At 39.1% G+C, this 23,275-nt stretch overlaps 1 protein-coding gene across 11 annotated transcripts in view; it reads right to left on the bottom strand.

Annotated features, from left to right (window-relative positions):
• MYBPC1 (myosin binding protein C1) overlaps positions 1-23,275 on the bottom strand; it is a 90,372-nt gene that overhangs the window by 40,818 nt on the left and 26,279 nt on the right. For 7 of the 11 annotated variants that reach the window (XM_036300828.1, XM_036300833.1, XM_036300832.1 and 4 more), the window contains exons 4-11: positions 16,146-16,184; positions 15,184-15,219; positions 13,477-13,587; positions 10,152-10,300; positions 9,705-9,822; positions 8,181-8,232; positions 6,025-6,081; positions 1,007-1,176 (exon numbers count right to left, since the gene is read on the bottom strand). In XM_036300828.1, the coding sequence (XP_036156721.1) occupies positions 1,007-1,176; positions 6,025-6,081; positions 8,181-8,232; positions 9,705-9,822; positions 10,152-10,300; positions 13,477-13,587; positions 15,184-15,219; positions 16,146-16,184 (732 nt within the window). The remainder of the gene's footprint in view (positions 1-1,006; positions 1,177-6,024; positions 6,082-8,180; positions 8,233-9,704; positions 9,823-10,151; positions 10,301-13,476; positions 13,588-15,183; positions 15,220-16,145; positions 16,185-23,275) is intronic. The other 4 variants (XM_036300835.1, XM_036300829.1, XM_036300826.1 and 1 more) reach the window with 3 other exon arrangements.

The raw sequence follows: 23,275 nt of genomic DNA, 5'->3' as shown, positions 1-23,275 counted from the left end.
TCTTTTCTTTTTGTTTTTAGTTTAAATGTCGATGTCTTACAGTATTTTTTAAAGGGTATTTAAAAACCACACGAACAGCATCCACTTTAGGTCACCAGGGAGCAGCATCGCTATTTCACAAAACACAATGATAACCTTATTGGCTGTGAGAAGTGAATTTACAAGAATCTGATGGTAAAACAGACATCGAATCTCCTCTGCCTAAACAAGAGTGAAGGATTAGAGAGTGGGGGAGATGTGGAAGCTGGAGGAAAGGGAGGCTGAAAGATTATCAGTGACATTGGGAATATTTAATACTCTATTACAGCGGTGCTCAGCCTGTGGGTCGCGACCCCTTTGGGGGGTCAAACGACCCTTTCACAGGGGTCACCTAAGACCATCGGAAAAGACATATATAATTACATATTGTTTTTGTGATTAATCACTATGCTTTTATTATGCTCAATTTGTAACAATGAAAATACATCCTGCATATCAGATATTTACATTACGATTCTAACAGTAGCAAAATTACAGTTATGAAGTAGCAATGAAAATAATTTTATGGTTGGGGGTCGCCACAACATGAGGAACTGTATTAAAGGGTCGCGGCATTAGGAAGGTTGAGAACCACTGCTCTATTATATGAAGTACGTAGCAGTATTTTAATGTAATCCTTCTGTTAACCTTACACCTTCAGTAGCTTATCGACTACCTACGTAGTCAGTGCTGTGCGGGGCAGTGGACTAGTTCACCTGGAGCCAAAGGTAATCAAGAGTATGAGTGGGGGGGCGTGGAGGGTGGTGGTGGTGGTGGTTGGGGATTAATGGGGGGATGAGGACACATTTGTAATACCTTAACCAATAAAGAAATTAAAAACAGACAAACACAAAACCAAACAAAGGTAATCAAGAGAAGCGTTTGCTCCTACAAAACCCACCCCAGCCAGTCTCACCCCAAACCCAGGGCAGGGGAGGGAGGGTCTCCGGCGGGGTTTCCCCGCGGCCACGCCCCCGAGCGGGCTCACCTGCGCTCTTCTTCTCCACCCTGCGCATGCGCTTGAGCCGCTTGAGCATCCCGCGCAGGTCGGTGATGCCGTACTGGAAGGCGATCTTCTCGTACTCGTTGGGGTTCGCATTCTTCAGCAGCTCCCACACGTCTATCTCCGGTTCCTCGTCCTGCTGCTGCTTCACCTCCCTAACCGGGGAGAACCGTTGCTTAGTTTAGCGGCTGCTCGATGGCCCTTAAGGACCGGGAAGGGTTTTCCGGTTCAGTGTTGAAAGCTCTGTTTAGTGTCTGAGCATTTAGGCTGAGAAGAAAGTCTAGGCTTTGCTTGAAGTCTCAGGGAAGCTTCCAGACAGTTAAAGATCAGATAGGTGCACGTATACGAACACTGGTTTTCCTAGTGCATAGCACATGGACGGGGAGGGGGGCAGGGAGGATTGGAGGCTATTAGGAAATAGCCTGAAGGTATTTTTACTTATTTTCAACTTGAAAAGTCTAGACGGTGAGATTTGAGGAACTTAAGACCAGTGTTCATCTAGGATATGGTTATTGAAAAAAGTAGATTAAGAACTAGAAGTTTTAAATATTGGTCTATGAGGGGAAAGGCTCTCTACCTTCATTGGTGTGCACACCCAACCTATCTATCTATATATGAAGACAGTACACATATAGTACACACACCTTTGGATTTTGCAAATAGCGTGTTTCTTACCATATTAGTAAATGTGTATGCTAATCATTTTTTGCTATTTTTTAATGCAAAAAATATTTGAAATTGCCACGTTTTGTTTTATTTTTTGGTTGGTTGTTTTTTTGTCTGATTTTTGTGGATACATATTATTTTGAAAAGAATTGTTTTCTAAATTGTCAGGGGAAGGAGAACGAGGCCAATTATTTTTTTCATTTTAAAGTACTGTCTTGAAATTTTTAGGCAGCCTTGGTATGAGGTATAAAGATATAAATGTTAAACTTTAAAGCAAATGGTTAAGGGTTACATGAACAAGGGGATAGTAACTTCTTAGTGTAATTGTCAAAATTATGACTCAAAACTTCGATTACTGACTAAAGAACATATAGAACATGTAAAGAACATATACAACTAAAGAATATTTGATTTAAAGTATATTTGTCTGCCCTTGTTTCAAAACCAAAAAATGAAACAAAAACTCAGGAATAAACACTCTTTAGGAAAAGATCCTTAGGGTAAATGCAAAATATAATTTAAATGGATTTCCTTCATTGGCTAAATCATCCTGATTTTGTTGACATTTAATCGACTTTTTATCAGATTAATTAGGGAATGTTACAGTGACTACTTACTGTGAATAATGCTGGTTTGGATATGATTTTCCAGGAAAACTGGTCAACACATCTTAAACATCAGTGTGAAAACAGGCTCATGCTATCATGTTAGCAAATGATGGATTACATATGTTTGCATTGTCACATAAATCACACTTGTTTCAGTGTCTTGAGGAAATGCTGGATTGCACTTATGGGAACGGGAGGAGAATACAAATATTAACATAGAGTTTAGGGTGATGTTAGGCAAGGATGATTTCTGAATATCTAATTTCCATTGTCATGTAAGTCATTTTACCTAGAGGCAGAGGCTAATCTGGGAAGTGGAAGGGAGTGAGGGTCACTGGTCCATCAGTAGCCTTTGTGGAAAGGACTAGAAAACACCATTAGAAAAGTGTGCCTCTTAAAAACACAAGTATTGTGTTCACTCACTGAAATAACAACACCCTCTATTAGCCTGGGGACATTGAAATGTTTGGGAAATTGTACTGATGTTGGAATATTAGTAATAATTTGCCAGATCTACTAAATCTACTGCCTGAAAGCAGTCTAAATTTCAAATATGTCTTTTAAATATTTTGTAGGAAGTTTGGAAGAATTGCAATTAAAATGCATATGTACATATGTATATATTCCCTGTGAGTATTCCCTCAATCCACTTTATTAATGCTCTATTTTTGTCACAGTCCAGCCTCAATATAGTCCCCAAACTGTAAAATTGTGCCGTGATACATTGTGTTAAATTTGTATTTCAGCCAAGAAGAATTAGATACATATACATTTCAAGTATTCTCCTGACACTGGTGAAAGGATTTAACGATAGCAAACTAGATTAAAATAGCTAAAAAGAGGCACAAGTGAAACACTGAGGCATACCTAGATCCATGAGGTGAATATTTATATGATGGAAGCCAGTAATAAAGATCATTTTCCGTGTGATTTCTTAAGTTTTGTTGGTACTAATAGATTCATAAAACCAATCCTCGCCATGTTTTTCCATTAAAACACCAAAATATACCTCACTCTGCCACATTCTTAATTTTATCAAATTTTGTGTGCAAACACCGATGACCTCTTGCCTGTTCCTTCCTTTTCTCTCTGTCACTTAACTGAATCCCAAATTGCAAGATTGAAGTATTCCTCATTTTGTACTGAATTGTGAGATCAAGGCTCCCATCTGTAGCATTTTCTGAACTCATCCAGATCATATCTTTTCTTAACATGTATGGCTGCAGATGGCCCTACCTGCATGGCTGCATTAATTTATAGTGGGGGGAAAAATTCACATTTCTATAGGCACTCCTGATTCCTTCCCAAGCACTGGGATTAACCTATATAACATTCACAGTACTTTCATCTACATCAAAATTTCTATAACTTGATGATCCCAGTGAAGTACAAAGCAGTTATAGAAATTTTATGTAGAATAAAACTTTCAAGTATTTATATAGGTCAAAACCCATAACAAGATGCTACCTAAAAGATTTACTCAGGGCAGGGATATCTTTTGTTGTATGGAGATGTTGGTTATAATGATATCTATTCTGATAGGGGTTTTGCCATAGACTCTTAGAGTAGATATGGTAACCAAGTGTCATTACCACAATGAAAACATATGCAATTCACAAATTAGTAGAAAAACACAATGATTTGTAAAGTTATGTTGATGGATTAGTATAGTATATTAAATGAAAATATTCTTATGTTAACAACAATCTATTTATGAGTCAAAATCATAATTAGGGATGTAAAGAAAATGAGACATGTTGGCTGCCCATATTTCCTAGTAATTTTTTTCCTTAGTCATTTTCACCATTAGATGATTTCTTTTACTCTGCAAACTGGTAGAACTAGTCTGTTCTTTTTTCTTTTATCTTTTTACCCAGAGTATGACAATTAATAATCTACTGTATCATGTTTTGATTGACTGGTTGATATGTATAGGTACATATTTTGTTTACAAATATAAACACTTCAAGGGAAAATGTCACATTTTTGGTGGAAGTGAATATTCAACACCTACTGTGAGCCATGCCTTTACATTTAATTCTCACAATAATTTTATTAAGTAGTTTTTATTCTCCACATTTACATATATGGAAACCAAGTCTCAGAGAGGACATATAATTTGACCACAGTCATGTAATCAGTAAATGTTAGAGTTGAAACTCAAATCCATGTTTTTAACACTATTCTTTCCCTCCCACAAATGTGTATTCGTCCCTTTCTGTGTACCAGGCACTGGGAGACACTGGATTTCTTTTCCTCACATCACCTGTAGCATTATATTCAATACATACAAAGAAAACCGTATTTGCCGGTTGAGTAAATCTTTGCAGGGGAAAAAGCCTTTCTTGTCTTCATAAAGTGTCAATTTGCGTTATAAACTGAAGCAGCAATTTGAAGTGTCCAAAGAAGGAAAGATGATTTGATACTGCCAATGTATACTGATTGGCTAATATCCATTGGTAGTTAATAAATTGCACCTTTTAATATTTCTGTTCTCAACCGAAATGTTTAGAGCTGGGGTGAATTTTTCACTCATTGGAACTTGAATAAAGGCATCAAACTAAACTGAGATATCCCAGTTATTTTTTTTATAATTTGCTGTCAAGCATATTTGTGCTTGTGTTCCTTTAACAACCATAGCAAGCACTAAAAGGTCTAAAAAGTTAACCTAAAAAGTTAAATGAAAACTGATATCAATATTATATATCATCAATTTAGAGTTGTAGTTTTACTGTTAACTTACAAATTTAGTAAATAAACACAATCAATTTCTTCTTGTTTCTTCACTAAATATCTGGATATGTTTAACTTTATATATAACAAATATAATATTGCATATGATATGATTATATATGCAACTGTATAGACAGAAATCATATAAAATGATTATATGCTATACATCCATAATAAAGTTGTACAAATTTTATTATAAGAGCGAAAATGTTAACAGGGTGTGATAATGCTAAATATTTATTTCTATTTTACTACCAGATTTTATTTCTTTTTAAATGGACATTTTTTTGACATTTTAAACATCTCTGAAAGAAAGATGTATCTTATAATCAAAAATATGTCATACTAAACTATTAGGAGCAATTTTTTTGCTCAGTGATTTATAAAATACAGGTATATCTTAAAATGGATGGTGTCTTAGGTTTGATGAAATACAGTAAATCATAAATGCTATATTAAAGTAGGTGTGCTTTCAAAATATATATGTATTTTATATACATATGTGTATATTATATATATGTGTATATTATATATATATACACACACACACACCTGCATAGACTTCTACCAAAATTGTGAAATTGATTTTTTAGTCAAATATCAAAGGCAGGAGATTGGAAGCTTTATTCCGGCATCATAGGGAATCATGGTTGAAATGAGAGAAATTAGAGGTTTTTAGGTATTTAAGTCTTCTGTCTCAGTTTTCAATCTCTTCATCCCTGACTAAGAAAATATGCAAAGACTCATAAAACATATAAGAAGAAAATATAACAGCATCAGCTAAAACCTTAGATTAGTATGCTAAAACCTTGAACAGATTAGTATGCAGCTGTTTCTCTGTCTCTTTCTTAGTTGACTCTGTTATGTTCTATAAGCAAAACACGTTTTAAGAAATAAGAAATTGTTTGAAACACATCTACTTTAAACTTGACTTCTCTGAGTGGGTATCTAAAAATTTCCAGGCCACAGCTCCTCACTCCATCACTTGGTTCTCACCTACGTTTCAGGAGACCACTAAAGTCAAGTTCCCCTGCATCCTCTTGACCTTCTCCACTGTCATTAATGAAAGAAAAGCAAATCTGGGTTTAGTGCTGAGACACATACACAACAGTTTCCCCCAAACACTCTATGTATAATGTATATGCAATTTTGTACCAGCACACAAGTCCTGGGACTAAATCAACACAAACTATTCCTTTTCACACAAGTGACATTGAAAACTTTTTAGAGTATGTAACTTGTGGAAAAGTAAACATGAAGAGACACAGTTTTGTAGATTGCATATATAAAACGGCTTAGATTTGTGTTAAAATGGAGTAACACAAATGCAATGAAGCCAAACAACACAAAGTACTTTGTTTTTGCAAGTTGGGAGGGTCTGGAAACATACCCGTGTGAAAAGCAAAGGACTTTTGCTGATCTCTGTCACTTGTGTCAAACAGAGATTGGCTTGGAGGACGAAGTGTACCAGTGTCAAATATATAAGTGCAAAGCTTATATTCAAAGGTAACCTCTTTGTGTCCATCAATAGATGAATCAGATAATGTGATACCGACATAACATAAGAATGGAGCTAGTGTGAAGCTTTTTAAAAGATACATTCCTGCCCTAGCCAGTTTGGCTCAATGCATGGAGCATCAGCCTGAGGACCAAAAGGTCTCGGGTTCTGTTCTGTACCTTGGTTGCAGGCTCCTACCCAGCCCGGGCCCTGGTCCGGGTGTGTGCAGGAGGCAACTGATGCTTCTCTCACATCAATGTTTCGCTCTTTCTTTCCCTCTCTCTTCCACTTTCTCTAAGAATCAATGGAAAAATATCCTTGTGTGAGGATTTAAAAAAAATTAAAATTAAAAAAATAAATAAAAGTTGCATTTCTGCCGAAACCGGTTTGGCTCAGTGGATAGAGCATCGGCCTGCGGACTGAGGGGTCCCGGATTCGATTCCGGTCAAGGGCATGTACCTGGGTTGCGGGCACATCCCCAGTGGGAGGTGTGCAGGAGGCAGCTGATCGATGTTTCTCTCTCATCGATGTTTCTAGCTCTCTATCTCTCTCCCTTCCTCTCTGTGAAAAATCAATAAAATATATTTTTTAAAAAAGTTGCATTTCTTTCTGTTTTAAAGGGAAATACGTATAAGCTTTTCATTTTCTTTTAAAATGAATTTTTCAAAAATTTGCCTTTGAAATGTTGATGAGCCTTCTACAGGATTTTTTTAAAGTGCTTTTCTATAGAGAAATGCATCTTAAAGTAGACATGCAACCATCTTTGATTTCTTATAAACTCTAAATAGAAGCTATGGAGCTTACACTTAAATGGCACTATATACTCACTTGCATGTTTAATTTTTTAATAAAGATTTTGTTTCCTGCTCTTTACAAATGTTAGCTATGGTTCCTAAGGGGAGTCCGCGGGTTTCAGAACTGTGTATAACATATAAGTCATACGAATTGAAGTCCAAAAATGTGTTTTCAAAAGTTCTTTAATAGTTCCGTAAGTGATTTCTAGATGAAAAGCAATATAAGCTTTCTGACATTACTTAACTGGTTCTACATAAGATGTGTATCCTTATAAATTTATCTTTTTTGGCCACTTGGTGGGAAATAATGCAATTAAGGAAGAGGGCACATAAGAATAGATTGAAAGTGTGTTTTTATAAGGCAACTGTGAAACCTGCCAAAATGGGAGCTTCACTATTAACGAGAATATTCTTAAGAATGATCCATAAGCCCTGGCCTGTGTGGCTCAGTTGGTTGGAGTGTTGACCCCATACACTGAAGGGTCATGGGCTGGATTCCCAGTCTTGGCCCATTACCTAGTTTGCGGGTTCAGTCCCTGGATAGGATGCATATGAGTGGCAACCAATCGATGTTTCTCTCTCACATCAATGTTTCTCTCTGTGTACGTCTCTCTAAAATCGATAAATGTGTCTTGGGGTGAGGATTTTTTTTTTTTAAAGCATAATCAATATATACTTGATTTGGCCTTAAGCCCAGGGTTTTTCTAGAACACTAACTTTTGAATATATGATATGTTTAACTATAGTGAAAAAAAAATTCTCATTCGAAATTATAGAGGGTGGAGGAAGAGAAAGTGTTTTTTAAAAATCCTCCACTTTCATGTTGTACAAAAGCTACGTTGAGTCCCTTTTGAAGTTACCTTCTCTTGAAAGCAGATCTGATGTCAATGTTTGGAGTACTCCCAGTAGATTCTTTAAAAGGAAAGAAAAACAAAAAAACAAACACCATTAAGAAGGCAGTTTTGTGTTCAGTTCCTTTCCAGGCTGTGGGGATTCTTCAGAAGGAAGGAAGGCCAGGTGAAGGGGCATGGCTCCTCCTGGAATGCTGCCGAGACAGCATAAACTATGCTCCCTCACACAGAATCAATGCTACCGCAGCCCATGTCATTCCGCCTGCCTGCTGACTAGGATCTCCTGAAGAGCTTCAAACAGTGCCAGCTTCTTGATCTCCCTGCTGGAGATTTTGATTCACCTGATCAGAGATAGTACCCAGATATCAAAATTCTTAAGAAGTCCTTCAGGTGATTCTCAGAGATGCCTGGCAAGATTCTATAATCCCAATGGGGTTGGATCAGAACCAGGTTGCCACTTAATACATAAATCTTGACAACACCTCCACCCCAGATCACGAAGCCTCTGCTTGACATCTTTTGGAATGGGCTTCTCACAACCTGCTGTTGTGTCTACAAAGCTTTATCGAAAGAGCTCACTCTAATGTTAAGACAAAATTCACTGTCTCCTAATTTCCACCTTTTGATTCTAATCTGCCTAAACACTTCTCGAGTACATGGAAAATGGCCTTGTCCTTCGGTGTGATGGCCCTTCCTCTATTTACAATGAATCGTATAAGCAGGACCTCCTCCATCCACACTGAATAGAGCACGATTTCTGGATTCTCCATCCCCTGGCTACCCTCCTCCAGAAGGGATCCTGGTGGAGCATAGTGCCCAGGGCTCAAGACATTACTCCAGATGTGGATCAGCTAGCATGCTGCAGAGTGGGGTGCCATTTTCTAAACCTAGATTCTATGCCGTGTCTAATGGCCTAGTTTTAAATTATGCCAGCTTTGTCTTTGGTAGCGACATCACACTTTGGAGTCATCTTAAGTTTATGGAATCATCTTTACTGCCAAGTCAACTTTCCCTTTGTGTACTCAGAGAAGTTGTTCCCACCCCACACTACCTGTACACCTTTACATTTATCCCTATTAAATCTGCTCTGAGCAGTACACAGAACATACAAATGAAGAACTTCCATATCTCATCTCTGTCCTTATAAGAGAAATCCTCCCTTCCACCTGGATATTCTAATATCCATGTGCCATATTAACTTACCCTCAAACCTGAGTGGGGGTGGACCCAATGAAACCTGTACATTTAATACAGCATCAGCCCTTATTTGGGAAATTGGAGGGATATAGATAGCATGAACAAGAGATGCTCAGCAATAATATCCCCGACTTCCCCTTATAAATTACCTCATAACTATTTAATTCAGCAGGCTTGCTGGGACCATCACAACCAGAAACACACACTGTTTTAAAGGAAACTTTATTTTCAAAATAACATAGTATTAAATGGCCTTCTCTTCCATCCCCTCATGCCCCATCAAAAAAAATAAAATAAAATAAAATCACATTTATCCAGACAAGAAGGCTCTCTTACCGCGCACTTCAAGATCGAAGGAACAGCTGTCAAACTTATCCTTATAGCTGACCTCACATCTGTAGTTTCCTGCATAGTTCTCTTTGGCCTTGATGATCTGCATCTCGAATGTATATATCTGCAATGAAATGCATCCGACACATGTCAGTCCTAGCTGGCAGAAAGATGCCATCACATTTCAGTTTTTCCCCCAACCCTGTAGCACTGTCTTAAAGATGTGTCTGTATCTGTGGATTCTATGACAATACTCTCAATAGAGGAGGGGTCCTGTGCTCCACCGCCTCTGGGCACAGCAGGGCAAGTGTGCTAAGGGTAGACGCTAGGAACACTAACTCCAGAGAATTTTATGGGACTGAAATTTCTCAAAGCTGAACATAAAAATGACCTTTTATCCACCCTGAAGGGATGAGCTAGCCAGGCCCCTATGCCAGGAGTTCAGGGCCATACCCGAGAGTGCCTTTCGAAGGTTTCCTTCAGCTGAAGGTGCTTCCCAGCTTTGCTGGCCAAGTCCATCCATTTCCCTTTAAACCATTTGACAGTGGGTTTTCTAAGAAGATCTTCAGCTTTGACCTTGGCTATAAAGGTGATATTTTCACCTAGAAAAAGCACAAGTGATTCAGACTGGTTTAGAAATTGTCATTTGGCCCAGCCAGTGCGGCTCTCAGTTGATTAAACATTGTCCTGTGCACCAGGAGGTCACTAGTTCCATTCCCCATCAGGACACATGCCTGAGTTTGGGGCTCGATCCTCAGTGGGGATCATGCAGAAGGCAGCCAATTGATGTTTTCCTCTCTCTGAAATCAATAAAACTGTCATTTTTAAATGACATTTTAAAAAACTGTCATTTGTTTTACTCTCAACTGGAAAGAGTTATATGGGACTGCATTGCATACACTGTGATGAGACTGGTGCCCCTAGAATTGTGCAATGAAATGGCCCTGATTATTTTACAAGAACCTTATAAGGTCTTTAGATTCTCCAACTTACCCTGTGTTTGAGGTTTATGGAACAAAAAAGGAGCAATGGGTTAATTAATAGAAATAATTTGGGGGGGTTGATATTCTATATATGAAATAAAAATGGTGAAAAATTCACAAATGTATGTATACAAATCTATATATACTAGAGGCCCGATGCACAAAATTCATGCACGGAGGGTTGGGGGGGTGTCCCTCAGTCCAGCCTGCACCCTTTTGCAATCCTGGCTCCCTTGGGATGTCTGGATATCCCTCTCGCAATCTGGGACCGCTGGCTCCTAACCACTCTGCCTGCCTGCCTCATTGCCCCTAACTGCTCACCTGCCTGACTGATTGCCCCTAACCACTCTGCCTGCCTGCCTCATTGCCCCTAAACACTCGCCTGCCTGATCGCCCCTAACACTCACCTGCCTGCCTGATCACCCCTAACCACCTCTGCCTTGGCCGCCACCACTGCGGCTTCATTTGGAATGTCGTCCGGAAGGTCGTTTTGCTGTCAGGTCTAATTAGCATATTATGTTTTTATTATTATAGTGTATAAATTTTTTCAAATATTTTTTATTAAGCAAGTAATGGGAAGTCTGGAATTATGGGAATATGATTATATGAAGCTGCTCTTTTTTAAATAAACTTTCCTATCTGTTTGAATTGACAGATTACTGATAAGGCCCTTAGTACATGAAAACTCTAGCTCCAGGGCCAGCCCAGCATTTTGATGTCTTCTGGAAACATGAGGGGAGCTGACATTTCCATTTACATGCAGTGTGCTTCTATATTTCTGACCTGAAAGAATATAGGCAACCATAGGCTCATATGCATACTATTAGGTAAGTGTCAAAGACTAGTTCTGATCCAAGTATATTTCTTTTTTTAAAATATATTTTATTGATTTTTTTACAGAGAGGGAGAGGGATAGAGAGTTAGAAACATTGATGAGAGAGAAACATCGACCAGCTGCCTCCTGCACACCACCCCCTGGGGATGTGCCCGTAACCAAGGTACATGCCCTTGACTGGAATCGAACTTGGGACCTTTCAATCTGCAGGCCGACTCACTATCCACTGAGCCAAACTGGTCAGGGCCCAGTATATTTCTTATAAAAATTTACTTAGTTAAAAATTCCTGGACCCCAAGTTGTTAACTCACCACCCTGCTTATTTCCTTCATGGTACTTGGTTTTTGTGATTATCTATTTGTTTAATTTGTTGTTTTCTGCTCATCCTGTTAAAACTGAAAGTTCTGAGTGCTCACATGTTATAGAGTTCAGACTAGTGTTTTAACAGGTGCACAATCAGTATTCTTTAATGAGTATCTCCAAAGTTGAATCATCTGTTTGACTAGCTTCCTCTGAGATACTATACATCCTGACAGTGTAATCATTTTACAGAATGAGGCGTGTTGTAATGACAGCAAACACTGGCTCAGAGATATAAGATATGCCAGGCATTATTCAAAGTACTTCACAGGTGGTATTATCCCCACTTGACAAATGAAGAAATCTATTTGTATCCCACCTGGCTCCAGGCTCCAGGCTCCAGGCTCCAGGCTCCAGCCACTCAACTCCTACATACTAAAGTGTACTGAAATGATAACTCACCTTTTCAAGGATTTAATATAGAAATACAATGGGATACTATCCTATATAATAAAGAGCTAATATGCAAATGGTCATCACACCCTCATGCCATTACGCCTTAATGGCTCAGACACTCAACACTGAGGAGAGAATAGGGACCAGCCAGGCACAAATGAGCTTGCAAGAGAGGAATGGGGACCAACCAGGCACAAATGAGCTTGAAAGAGAGGAATGGGGACCAGTCAGGCTGCGGCCCAGGCAAGGGACAAGCTGCCTGCCCTACAGTCCTGGGTGCCAGTCAGTGGCTGGGGCTGCAGCCCAGGAGAGGTACAAGCCGCCCGCCCTGTGGTCCTGGGCACCAGTGGCTGTGCTTGCACCTGCAGCCTGGGAGAGGGACAAGCCACCCGCCCTGCAGTCCCAGGTGCCTGTGGCTGTGGCCAACCTGGGTGAAGCTGGCCTGGGTCCTGGGTGCCTGTGGCCGGCCAGAGGGAGGGAAGCTCGGGTCCTGGGTGCCTGCGACCAGCCAGAGGAGGGAATTCTGGGTCATGGGTGCGGGGCAAGGCAGAGGCAGTTAGGGACGATCAGGCCAGCAGGGGAGCAGTTAGGGGTGATTAGGTCAGTAGGGGAGCAGCTAGGGGTGATCAGGCAGGCAGAGGGGTTGGGGGTGATCAGGCAGGTAGGCAGGTGAGCGGTTAGGAGCCAGTGGTCCTTGATTGCGAGAGGGATGTCCGACTGCCAGACATCCCCCAAGGGGTCCAGGATTGCAAGAGGGTGCAGGCTGGGCTAAGGGACACCCCTCCCCCCCCCGCCCCCCGCCCCCCCCCCGGTCCATGCACGAATTTCATGCACTAGGCCTCTAGTTCAGCCATAAAAAGGAAAAGAAGTACTGATTTATGCTACAGCATGGATAGATCCAGTCACTAAAGGTCACATATTGTGTGATTCCATTTATATGAAATACCCAGAATAGGAAAATTTACAGAGACAAAGGAGATTAGAGGTTGTCAGAGGCTGAGGGGAGGGAGAATGGGGAGTAACTGCATAATGGGGGTACAAGGTTTCTGTTTGGAATGACGAAAAGTTTTGGAACTAGATAGAGGTAGTGGTCGTACATTGAGTGTACTAATAGCCATTGGTTGTTCACTTTACAATGGTTGATTTTTTGTTATGTGAATTTCACCTGCATTTTTTTAAAGCAGGATTTATGCTTGGCACTCACCAACTTTCACTGTTCCTGTTTGAGGCTTTTCCACGAACAGGATGGACAGCTGAGAATTGGCATCCTGCTTGTCATGATCCTCTGTGGCAGGTGATTCTCCAAGAGACCATTCTAATGAGCAGAAAGGAGGAAAAAGATCATTTCAGGGCCAGGTTCTTCAGAGGTAGACTTACCTGGGTTTGTCGTTCTCATCATCGCGGAAGCTTGACTTTGTCTAGTCAACCTGGATAAATGTAACACCACTCTTTCCATCCATCACCTTGCAGTCATCAGTAGAGAGTGACAGGTTCCCATTCTTACATGGATGTTTCTTCCATGATGGGATAAAGGAACATTTTCTAATTCCTAGAAACTAACATTTTTCAAGTAGGGTATTATTCTGTCTTTCTTGGAAGCCATGGTTCCTTTCTTTTCCCATCCTGCCTGACCCCTAACAAATAAATAATGATGAGAAAGAAGTATATTAAATCAGTACTCTCGCTATTTTTGCAGGTAACTGACTATGGGGCTATACACATATAACAAAAGAGTTTGATGGGTCAGTTTGCAGGTCAATTGGGAAGGGTGAGACAACCAAGTCTGGCCTGGTATTTCTAAAAGTCTTGCTATTGTATAATTAGACAGTTTTATAAGGATCATACAGATGTGGCCATAGTTGGACAATTAACAGATCATGACCTGCAGGTACAAGTTTCAAGTATATTAGGAGCATCCTGAGTGGGTGGTGGAGGAGAGCTCAGAAAAACAGAAAGAAAAAACTCTTTGAGGCTTTCCCATGAAGAGAGAGAACCTGGAAATGAAGTTTATTTTGCATTTTCTAGTTGCACTCCAGGTTCTTAGCTTGGATCAATCATCAGTCAACTCCAATGAGGAGGGTAGGGGAGAGAATGTAGATATTCCCTCTGCCTCTGAGAGCTGAATTCAGAGAAGTTCAGTTTCAGCTGCTTAAATAGCTGGAAAAAAAAGCTTGGGTTACCAACTTTACCTGTTAATGCTTCTTGAAAAGAAGGGAATGTAGATTTTAGTTATTTTAGTTTTCATGTGTCAATCATGCTCAGTATTTCTATCCACAGAGACCATCATTTTCACAATGAAGTTATGCAATGAGTCACATGATTACATGATTTTTAATAACAAAGTTGTTGTTAAAAATTTATGTTGTGTGTCTGTGATATTAATAATAATAGTGAATAGTGATCATTCACATTTAGAACACGAGGCAGAAATTTTACTATTTTTTTTTTCATTTCTATACCTGCAAATGCTTGGCCCTTAAGAAGCCTATAGTGGGATCATAGTAGGCATTCAACACAAATTTATTGAATGAGTGAATTGTAGCACAGCTGGCAGGATGCATCTGTAGGTGTTTTATCAACTATATGTAAAGTTCTATAAAAATGTGAATTATTATCTAACTTCAGCACTCTCCAAGTGGAGATATTAAAAGTTTCTTAATCTCTCTGTATTTGTTAAATGATAGTTATAATAATAATAAAAAAACAACCTGTGGTGTACATAGGTAGATTCCTGAATTTGTGTATATGTATCATGCAAAATTAATTGTTTCTCAATACATTAGTTTTCTTGTAAGAAATGTAATGTAATGAAAGATGGCTATCAGAGCTTCAAACTGAATAAAACAAAGATTAGAATCAATGCAGCTTCAAGAAATGAGGTCATTAGTGATTGTTCCAGGCATCTGCTCACCTGAATCTTTTCTCTCCAGGGCCCGACTACCCAAACCTGAAAGGAAAGCGTGATCTGGATGATGCAAGAGGAAAGGGGTGCCAATGAAGTGCTGACTGCAACCTCCTTGGGTCCCCCAAACCCTCTTCTGATAATAGGGAGAAAAAAACTAGAAGTTGGCTTGGATGGAAAATCAGCAGAGCTTCAACTATGAAAGCATCTCTAAAAAGATGTCTTATTTAAAAAACAGTGAGTCCTAGCCGGTTTGGCTCAGTGGATAGAGCATTGGCCTGTGGACTGAAGTTCGATTCCAGTCAAGGGCACATGCCTGGGTTGTGGGCTCGATCCCCAGTAGGGGGCGTGCAGGGGGTAGTCAATCAATGATTCTATCTCATCATTGATGTTTCAGTCTCTTTCCCTCTCCCTTTCTTTTTCTCTCTGAAATAAAAAAAAAGAATTAACAAAAACAAAATAAAAAACAATAAGATTGCCCAGCTGGCATGGTTCAGTGGTTGAGCCTCGACCTATGAAACAGGAGGTCACAGTTCAATTCTGGGTCAGGGCACATGTTGGGGTTGTGGGCTCGATCCCCAGTAGGTGGTGTGCATTGATTGGAGGCAGCCAATCAATGATTCTCTCTCATCATTGATGTTTCTCTCTCTCTCTCCCTCTCCCTTTGTCTCTAAAACCAATAATAATATTTAAAAAAACAAACAAATGAAAGACAAATATTTTTGCCCCTAAAATTTGTATCCAAGATTTATGCATCTCATTTATTTCACAAAGGAAGACTCTTTTTAAAAATGTTCTCATGTTAAAAAAAAATACAAAATTGCCATTAAAGCCATCGTTTTTCCTCTTAGCTCTGACACGTCCTGCTCTGTACCTTGTCTCATCAAGGTGTTCTGTCTTTTCTTTTCCTTTACTGCAAGTTAATAATAAATTACAAAGTGGGGGAAAGAGGGGGTTGGGATCATCCTAACCTGGAGGCAGGACAAAAGATGGGGAGGCTTCCTCTTCATCTGAAACAAGAAATAGGCACACAAAGTCAGGGAGAAAAGGACATCATCCCAAGTATCCTGAGGAGAGAGAAATCTGAAAAAGAGGAGGAGAAACTACACGAAACACTTTGAACTGATGAGTAAGCCTTAGAAGACTTGGCACCTGAAAGATTAAATTTGAGTGTTTTGGGCAAAAGAGAAAAATAAATAAAAGGGTAAGAGAGTAAGATAATTCAAAGAAAGTGTAAATTAAAAATTGGAACTCTATGCAAGCGTTTTATGTGATTGTAGGTTAGGATACTAACATTTTTAATCTTGATGAAATCCACAACGGAGGTGATTTTCGAGTTCTCATTTTGTAGCTAACATCAATGAGAGGCATAATTCATGCACCATGATCATTTGGACACAGACATCAAAGCATATGTGTATTGTTTAAAAACATACTCCCCCCACCCTGAAACCTCATGATTAATTTCCCTTCTACAGAAAACAAAAGTCAACATTAACTAATATAAATCAATCTGTCATACTTATTAACTTCACCAATAATTATTTTAGAAATTTTATAAGAACTTTCTCAAGATTATATTAGTGTTGGTCAATGCTGTATAATTTTAAAAATATTGGCTGGCTGGCGTGGTTCCGTGGTTGAGCATTGATCTATGAATCAGACGGTCATGGTTCAATTCCCAGTCAGGGCACATGCCCAGGTTATGGGCTCGATCCCCAGTGTGGGACTTGGAGGAGGCAGCCGGTCAATGATTCTCTCTTCATCAATGTTTCTCTCTCTCTTCCTTCCTCTCTGAAATCAATAAAAATATAGTTAAACAAAATAATAAAATAAAATAGGATTCAGCAAATGCATGCACATGACTGCTAATTATAAAGTGCCTTAAAAGATTCCTTGAGAGCCCTAACCGGTTTGGCTCAGTGGATAGAGCATCGGCCTGCGGATTGAAGGGTCCCAGATTCGATTCCGGTCAAGGGCATGTACCTTGGCTGCGGGCACATCCCCAGTGGGGAGTGTGCAGGAGGCAGCTGATAGATGTTTCTCTCTCATCGATGTTTCTAACTCTATCCTTCTCCCTTTCTCTCTGTAAAAAATCAATAAAATATATTTAAAAAAAAAGATTCCTTAAGATAAAATAGCACATTTCTGTATAATTTATTAGCATATTTACAGTAATAGTATTTATTAGCCTGAAATTTCTAAGACTGTCAAACAAAGATATATATTATTACTTTTTACAAAATAACTAGGATAATAATATTCAGGAACCTTAATGTTATATCTTCAGAACGCACGAGGTGACTTGCTGGATACTGTGAGATTCAGGATCTTCAGAGGAAGCTTTCTGTGGTCAGAGAAGCTTGGAAGATGTTAGGCTAAATAAAGTTAAATACTTCCATGCTATTGTACTGTGTGTGTGCTTTTATTACGGACATCTCAAAGCTGTCAGTGTGCTAATATGCTCCAGCAGTCGGGGTGGAGACAAGAAATGATATAGCAGTTAATATTTCCGAAACTAGTTCTCGTTTGACTCCTTCTGGAATATCCATGAACATTCCACAAAATGGTACATTTGGGGAAGTATAGGCATGTCTGAGCTATCAGCAGAATTCTACAGTTCAGAAGTCTTAGATAATTAAAATTTTACATAAAAATGAAATACCTGGTAATTTAAAAATATTTTCCATAAATTTAATTCAATATTAATATTTTATTCTTATAACTTATTTGAAGACTTTTATTTACTGAACTACTTAAAGAATCTTGATTTAAAGTCCTGTAAAAATTATTGAAAAAATAAGTTTTCAAACTCAACCAAGTCCTAGAAAGGAACTTCCTTTATTATATAGAAATTAGAACCATTTTGAGTCAAATGAACACTTCATTTTAAATAGGTTTTGTGGGTATTTGTTTGCTTTGTGCACAGGGTATAATGAATCCTTGAGTTAATTGTTTGGGATGCTAAATGATTAAGAAGAATATTCACATACTTTCATAAAACTAAAATGAAGAGATAAGCAAAATATTGATGAATGAATAGTTTTGATGTCAACTAAATATTAACACTATTTGGATGGGCATACACAATTAGTTTAGACTATTAAGACACCACATATTAAATCAAAGCTTCAGAGTGTCATGAAATGATCTAGACCAGTGGTCGGCAAACTGCGGCTCGACAAACCACGGCTCGCGAGCCACATGTGGCTCTTTGGCCCCTTGAGTGTGGCTCTTCCACAAAATACCTACTTCTGTGCATCTGCCACAAGAGTCAGTTGCACTGTATGTGAGCGCCCGCATATGGTATTTTGTGGAAGAGCCACACTGAAGGGGCCAAAGAGCTGCATGTGGCTCGCTAGCCGCGGTTTGCAGACCACAGAATTCTAGACGATCCAATATTACTTCCAAACAGCAATTTCTGCTCAATTGACAATTTTTGATTTCTTATACATACATTTCCAAATTTACTAAAGTGCTAGAAAATATAATGGACAAGTTGACTGTTTCCCTTCTTTGAAAAGTAGTTTTGGTCCAGCCAGGATGGCTCAGTGGTTGAGCATTGACTTATGACCCATGAGGTCGCAGTTCAATTCCCGGCCAGGGTACATGCCCGGGTTGCAGCTTAATCCCCAGTAGGGGGATGTGCAGGAGGCAGCAGATTGGTGATTCTCTCTCATCATTGATGCTTCTATCTCCCTCTCCCTCTCCTTTCCTCTCTGAAATCAATTTAAAAATATAAATAAATAAATAAATAAATAAATAAATAAATAAATAAATAAATAAATGTAACTTTGGTCCTGACATTCCTTTAGATTAGGAAATGTAGCTAGGATTTAGGGATCCTGACCTAAAATTCTTAAAAAGTTGCCTGGTTAAATCTGGTTACCATGGAAAAACAGGTTCTACTGCTAGAAGGGGAATTGAATATCCAAATCTTTTGGGTTGTGCCTAATTCAACAACACACATGGGAAAGGTATGGCATCATACAAAGAACATTTTCAAAGAAAACAAAGCAAAAAAATATACAATTTAAGTCACCGTTTCTCTCTTTGTTTTTCTATTTAAAAAGTGACTACAATGATGATGAAAACATACGCATCTGTTTTTGGTCCTTTATGATACAGCAACATGAAGACATGGACCTAGAGCAGCTGCGCTAGCTTCCCTAGCTACACTGAAGGGAAATTCACCAAAGCAGAATTTTATTTGCCTTCAAGTCATGGGAAAATAGCATTTGTAAAACCGTAAAAATGATTCTTTAAGCAACTGAAATTCCCAAAGAAGAATGTCTGGAAAGGAGAGAAAGAATTTAGTCTCATATTACATGGGAGTTTTGGAGGATATGCATGAAATTTGAAATTTGAGGGAGAGACTTCCACTGATAATAGGATATTTACATTCTTATAATTCTCCACACTCTCTTAAGCATAAAATAACTTCTACCTATGGTTGATTTAAATTGCCTCTCTACATTAATTTTTTATGTAAAACAAACTTGAGATCATTGTTGAGATTTTAGAATAAAGACCAAAAAGCCTATAAAATTAAAATACAAGTGAATCAAGAGGTCACCAGTTCAATTCTCAGTCAGGGCATATGCCTGGGTTGCAGGCTCGATCCCCAGTAGGGGGCGTGCAGGAAGCAGCTGATCAATGTTTCTCTCTATCCTTCTCCTTCCTCTCTCTAAAATCAACAAATATATATATTTTAAGAGAAAACCATGGTGAGATTAATTTTTAACAAACTTCTTCACAAAGAAATATGTAGTTAGAAGACACATAAAGCACAGAGACATTTTAGTAGATGGCTGTCTGATACCTAAAGGTAAAATTACACAAAAAATTTTAGCATGCTAGTAAGAAGCATGAAGATCGTGTTATTGCAGATGTAAAGAGACCTAAATTAAGAAAAATATAATCATTTTTTAAATTAAAAGGATCATATTATTTAGGAGAAATTTTCTGGAACTTCTGTTGAGTCACTTCCTCCTCTGCCAATCACTCTCATTCCCAAAGAAAGAGGCTTCAACTCAAGTTCTGTGAGCTCTTTAATATGCACAGGGTTCATTTACAATAGTTTATGTGGTAAAGTTATTTGTAATGACTGGGAAAAGAAAGATTTTACTTTTCTTGCCATGATTATCAAAAGGCAGTAACTATTCCAATTAGGCTTACCAAAAAATATACAGATTATACATTAATAAGATGCAAAAACTAAAATTAAAAAATATATATCAGAACTTGGGCATTAAAATGAGTACTGACCATCAAAGTAATCTCTGATTCTAATGCTGCTGGCACATTTGCAACCACCCACAGGGCCAACCAGTTTTGACACTTGCCACAGAACCCATTGTTGAGGCACAGAAGAGAGTCAGTCTCATTACTTTATGTTCATGGATTCAATGTTGGTTGACCATAAAAAAGTATAATCCCATTTAAACACCTACATTCTTCTTTACACATGGCCCTCCATGGCAACTGTCTGCTTTCAAAGCTGAAATGCACTGAATTCTGTCGATGGTCATTCTCTCCTCTAAAGCTCCCAAGTCAGCTCCAGGAGGGCAGGACCCAGCACTAGACTCTGGCCTGGTATGCAGCTGCCTCTGAACACTTGCTGAATAAATGAACGTTAGACTAAAAGACAGTTCTCTGGCCCACTGACGGTATAAAAAGAGAATATGTACTTTACCGTTTTTTTGTGTTTTTTTTTTTTTGCCACCTGTCATATTCTTTCAGAATACATGGAAGAATTCTAAGTCACGGTAGCTTTATTTTTATAAGGACAATGCCTCCCGGTGATTTAAAGGGATTTACACATGTAAATTCTGGTATTGCTGTTTAGTTAAACACATTTTTTTTTTTCAAATTGCCATCTCTACTGTCTCAATTCCAGGACAAGTGGGCAGTATTAAGAAACAGGATAGCTGGATGGAAAAGTCGAGAGGCAAACAAGCAAATCAACAACTAGTGAAACCCTGTTCTGGGAAATCAGCTGTTTCCCAAACAGAGACTCTTGGCAAACATGAAAAGTTGGCACATCTACCCACAAGCATTACTTGTAAGATTGATATCAGAACCAGACAATATTCTGCAGCTACATAAAAAGGTTCAGAACATTTCCGGGCTATTGCATAACAGTTCAGGCAATCTGGGATATTAAGGCTGCATTGGTATGAATGATGTTCTTAACAGTGGCAGTTGCCGGGAGACGGTCCATCCTTGCTGTTTCAAAGGACCTGGCATATATGGCATACTGTTCTTAAAATGTTTGCTCACCTCTTGGCACTATGTGTTTTAACCAAGGTCTCCTCTCTGAGAAAGGTTGTTTCCCCAGGTAGGGATTTTCCCCTGAAGTTAGGGAGGGAATAAAACCCCTCAACTAAGTGCCAGGCAGGTAATTAATCACTTTAACTACGAACAATCATGCTTAAGCTACATAATCTTTACTCCCTGGAATGGAGATAAGAAACGCCCTAATCTTTGTAATAGAGATTGATAGGATTGAATCAACTGGTATAAATATAGATGTAACAAGACAGCGAGAGACAGAACTTAGAAGACAGAACCAAGAGGCACAGAACCTAGACACAGAACCTAGCGACAGAACATGGCAAAAGATCCTGGACTGAACCTGACTACAGAAATTGGCAAGAGAACCTGACTAGAACCTGGTGACTGAACCTGGCTGGAGAACCTGGACAGAACCTGGCTGGAGAACCTAGCAAGAGAACATGGACACAGAACCTGGCTGGAGATCCTAACCAGAACTTCGCTGGAGATCTAGAGCAGAACCTCTCTGGAGATCCAGACCAGAACTTGGCTGGAGATCCTGGCTGGAGATCCTGGCTAGGCTGCTGATCAACTGAACACTGTCTCTGTGTCCTTCCTTCTTCGCTGACTCCGTCTACGCCTTTGGGAACCCCTGGACCTGCTGGGGTTGGACCCTGGCAGGCAGTCTTGGAGCTATCAACTGGATATATTTCAACTGCTTGGATAGGGGACCAATTAAGTGTGAAAATGTACTAATATCTAGGCATGACCATTTTCAATAGCTTTAAGTGAGTTGGTTGTACATCATCTATCTGTTCTGAGCACTCAATGCACAGCGTCATTGTCTCATTCTAAACCTCATTATTAAGAGTATGCATGGGGTATTCATCATCCTGCCCAGCAAATAGAAATAAAAATCTATCTAGATTACCATTGTCTGTGGGATCAGCAGCTAGGCCAGCACGAAAATTCAAGTGTTCATTCCTTTATTAGGAGATTGCCTTGTGTGACTCTCTGGCAGAAACTAGTAAAAATGAGATGAGGGGCCCAAAGAGGTGGTAAGACATGGTGCCTGACTGTCAAAGAGCTTACACCTGTGAGGGAAATAAATGAACCATTAATATGTGAGGAAGTGGAGAAAATAGTGATTGAACAACAGAGGCAATAGGTCCAAGAGAAGTCAGAAGGAGGAAGGGAGATTTAAGTCAGGAGAAAGCTATATAAAGGAGTAAAACCAAGCTGCAGGGTTAAAAATCAATTAGATGGACGGAGGGTTGGGGAGGTGAAGGGCAGGGAAGGACATTCTAGTCAATGCTGCAGGAGAGGTCTGTTGCACTTGTCAATCTTGCTTATGCTCATGCACATCTTCTTTCTCAACCACAGCCATACAGACAGCAATGTTTATTGTGTCTATTCTTTGCTTAAGTATTTTCTTTGAAATTTTCCTGTCCTTGATGAAAGTGGGTAATAGTTGAAAGGTTTGTGTATTTAGAAACGACTTTTATTTACCTACCTTCTTTATTTAGGGATGTCACCTTCTATCCTAAATTGATTTTCTTCCTAGGCATGTAGAGAAAATAGATACATGGCAGTTTATGGATTTGGGCATGTGACTATATATGACCATGGCCTTGCTTAACTTCTGCAAATGTCGGGCGGGGGGGGAAGGCTACTAATTTCAGGATTCCCTCCCTAGTCATCTGGTCTCGCTCTTTCATCAAACTGTGTTCTCCATAAAGAAGAGTTTTTGTTGATTGGTTGACTGCTTGCTTGGTTGATTGACCATAATATACAGAAAGTCATTTTCTCATTTAAACACACAAAT

Source organism: Myotis myotis, unplaced genomic scaffold (assembly GCF_014108235.1).
Source record: "Myotis myotis isolate mMyoMyo1 unplaced genomic scaffold, mMyoMyo1.p scaffold_m19_p_3, whole genome shotgun sequence".
In the NCBI taxonomy this organism is placed as follows: Eukaryota; Metazoa; Chordata; class Mammalia; order Chiroptera; family Vespertilionidae; genus Myotis; species Myotis myotis.
Note: the sequence above shows the minus strand (reverse complement) of the source record. Positions and strands in the feature narration are given on the sequence as shown.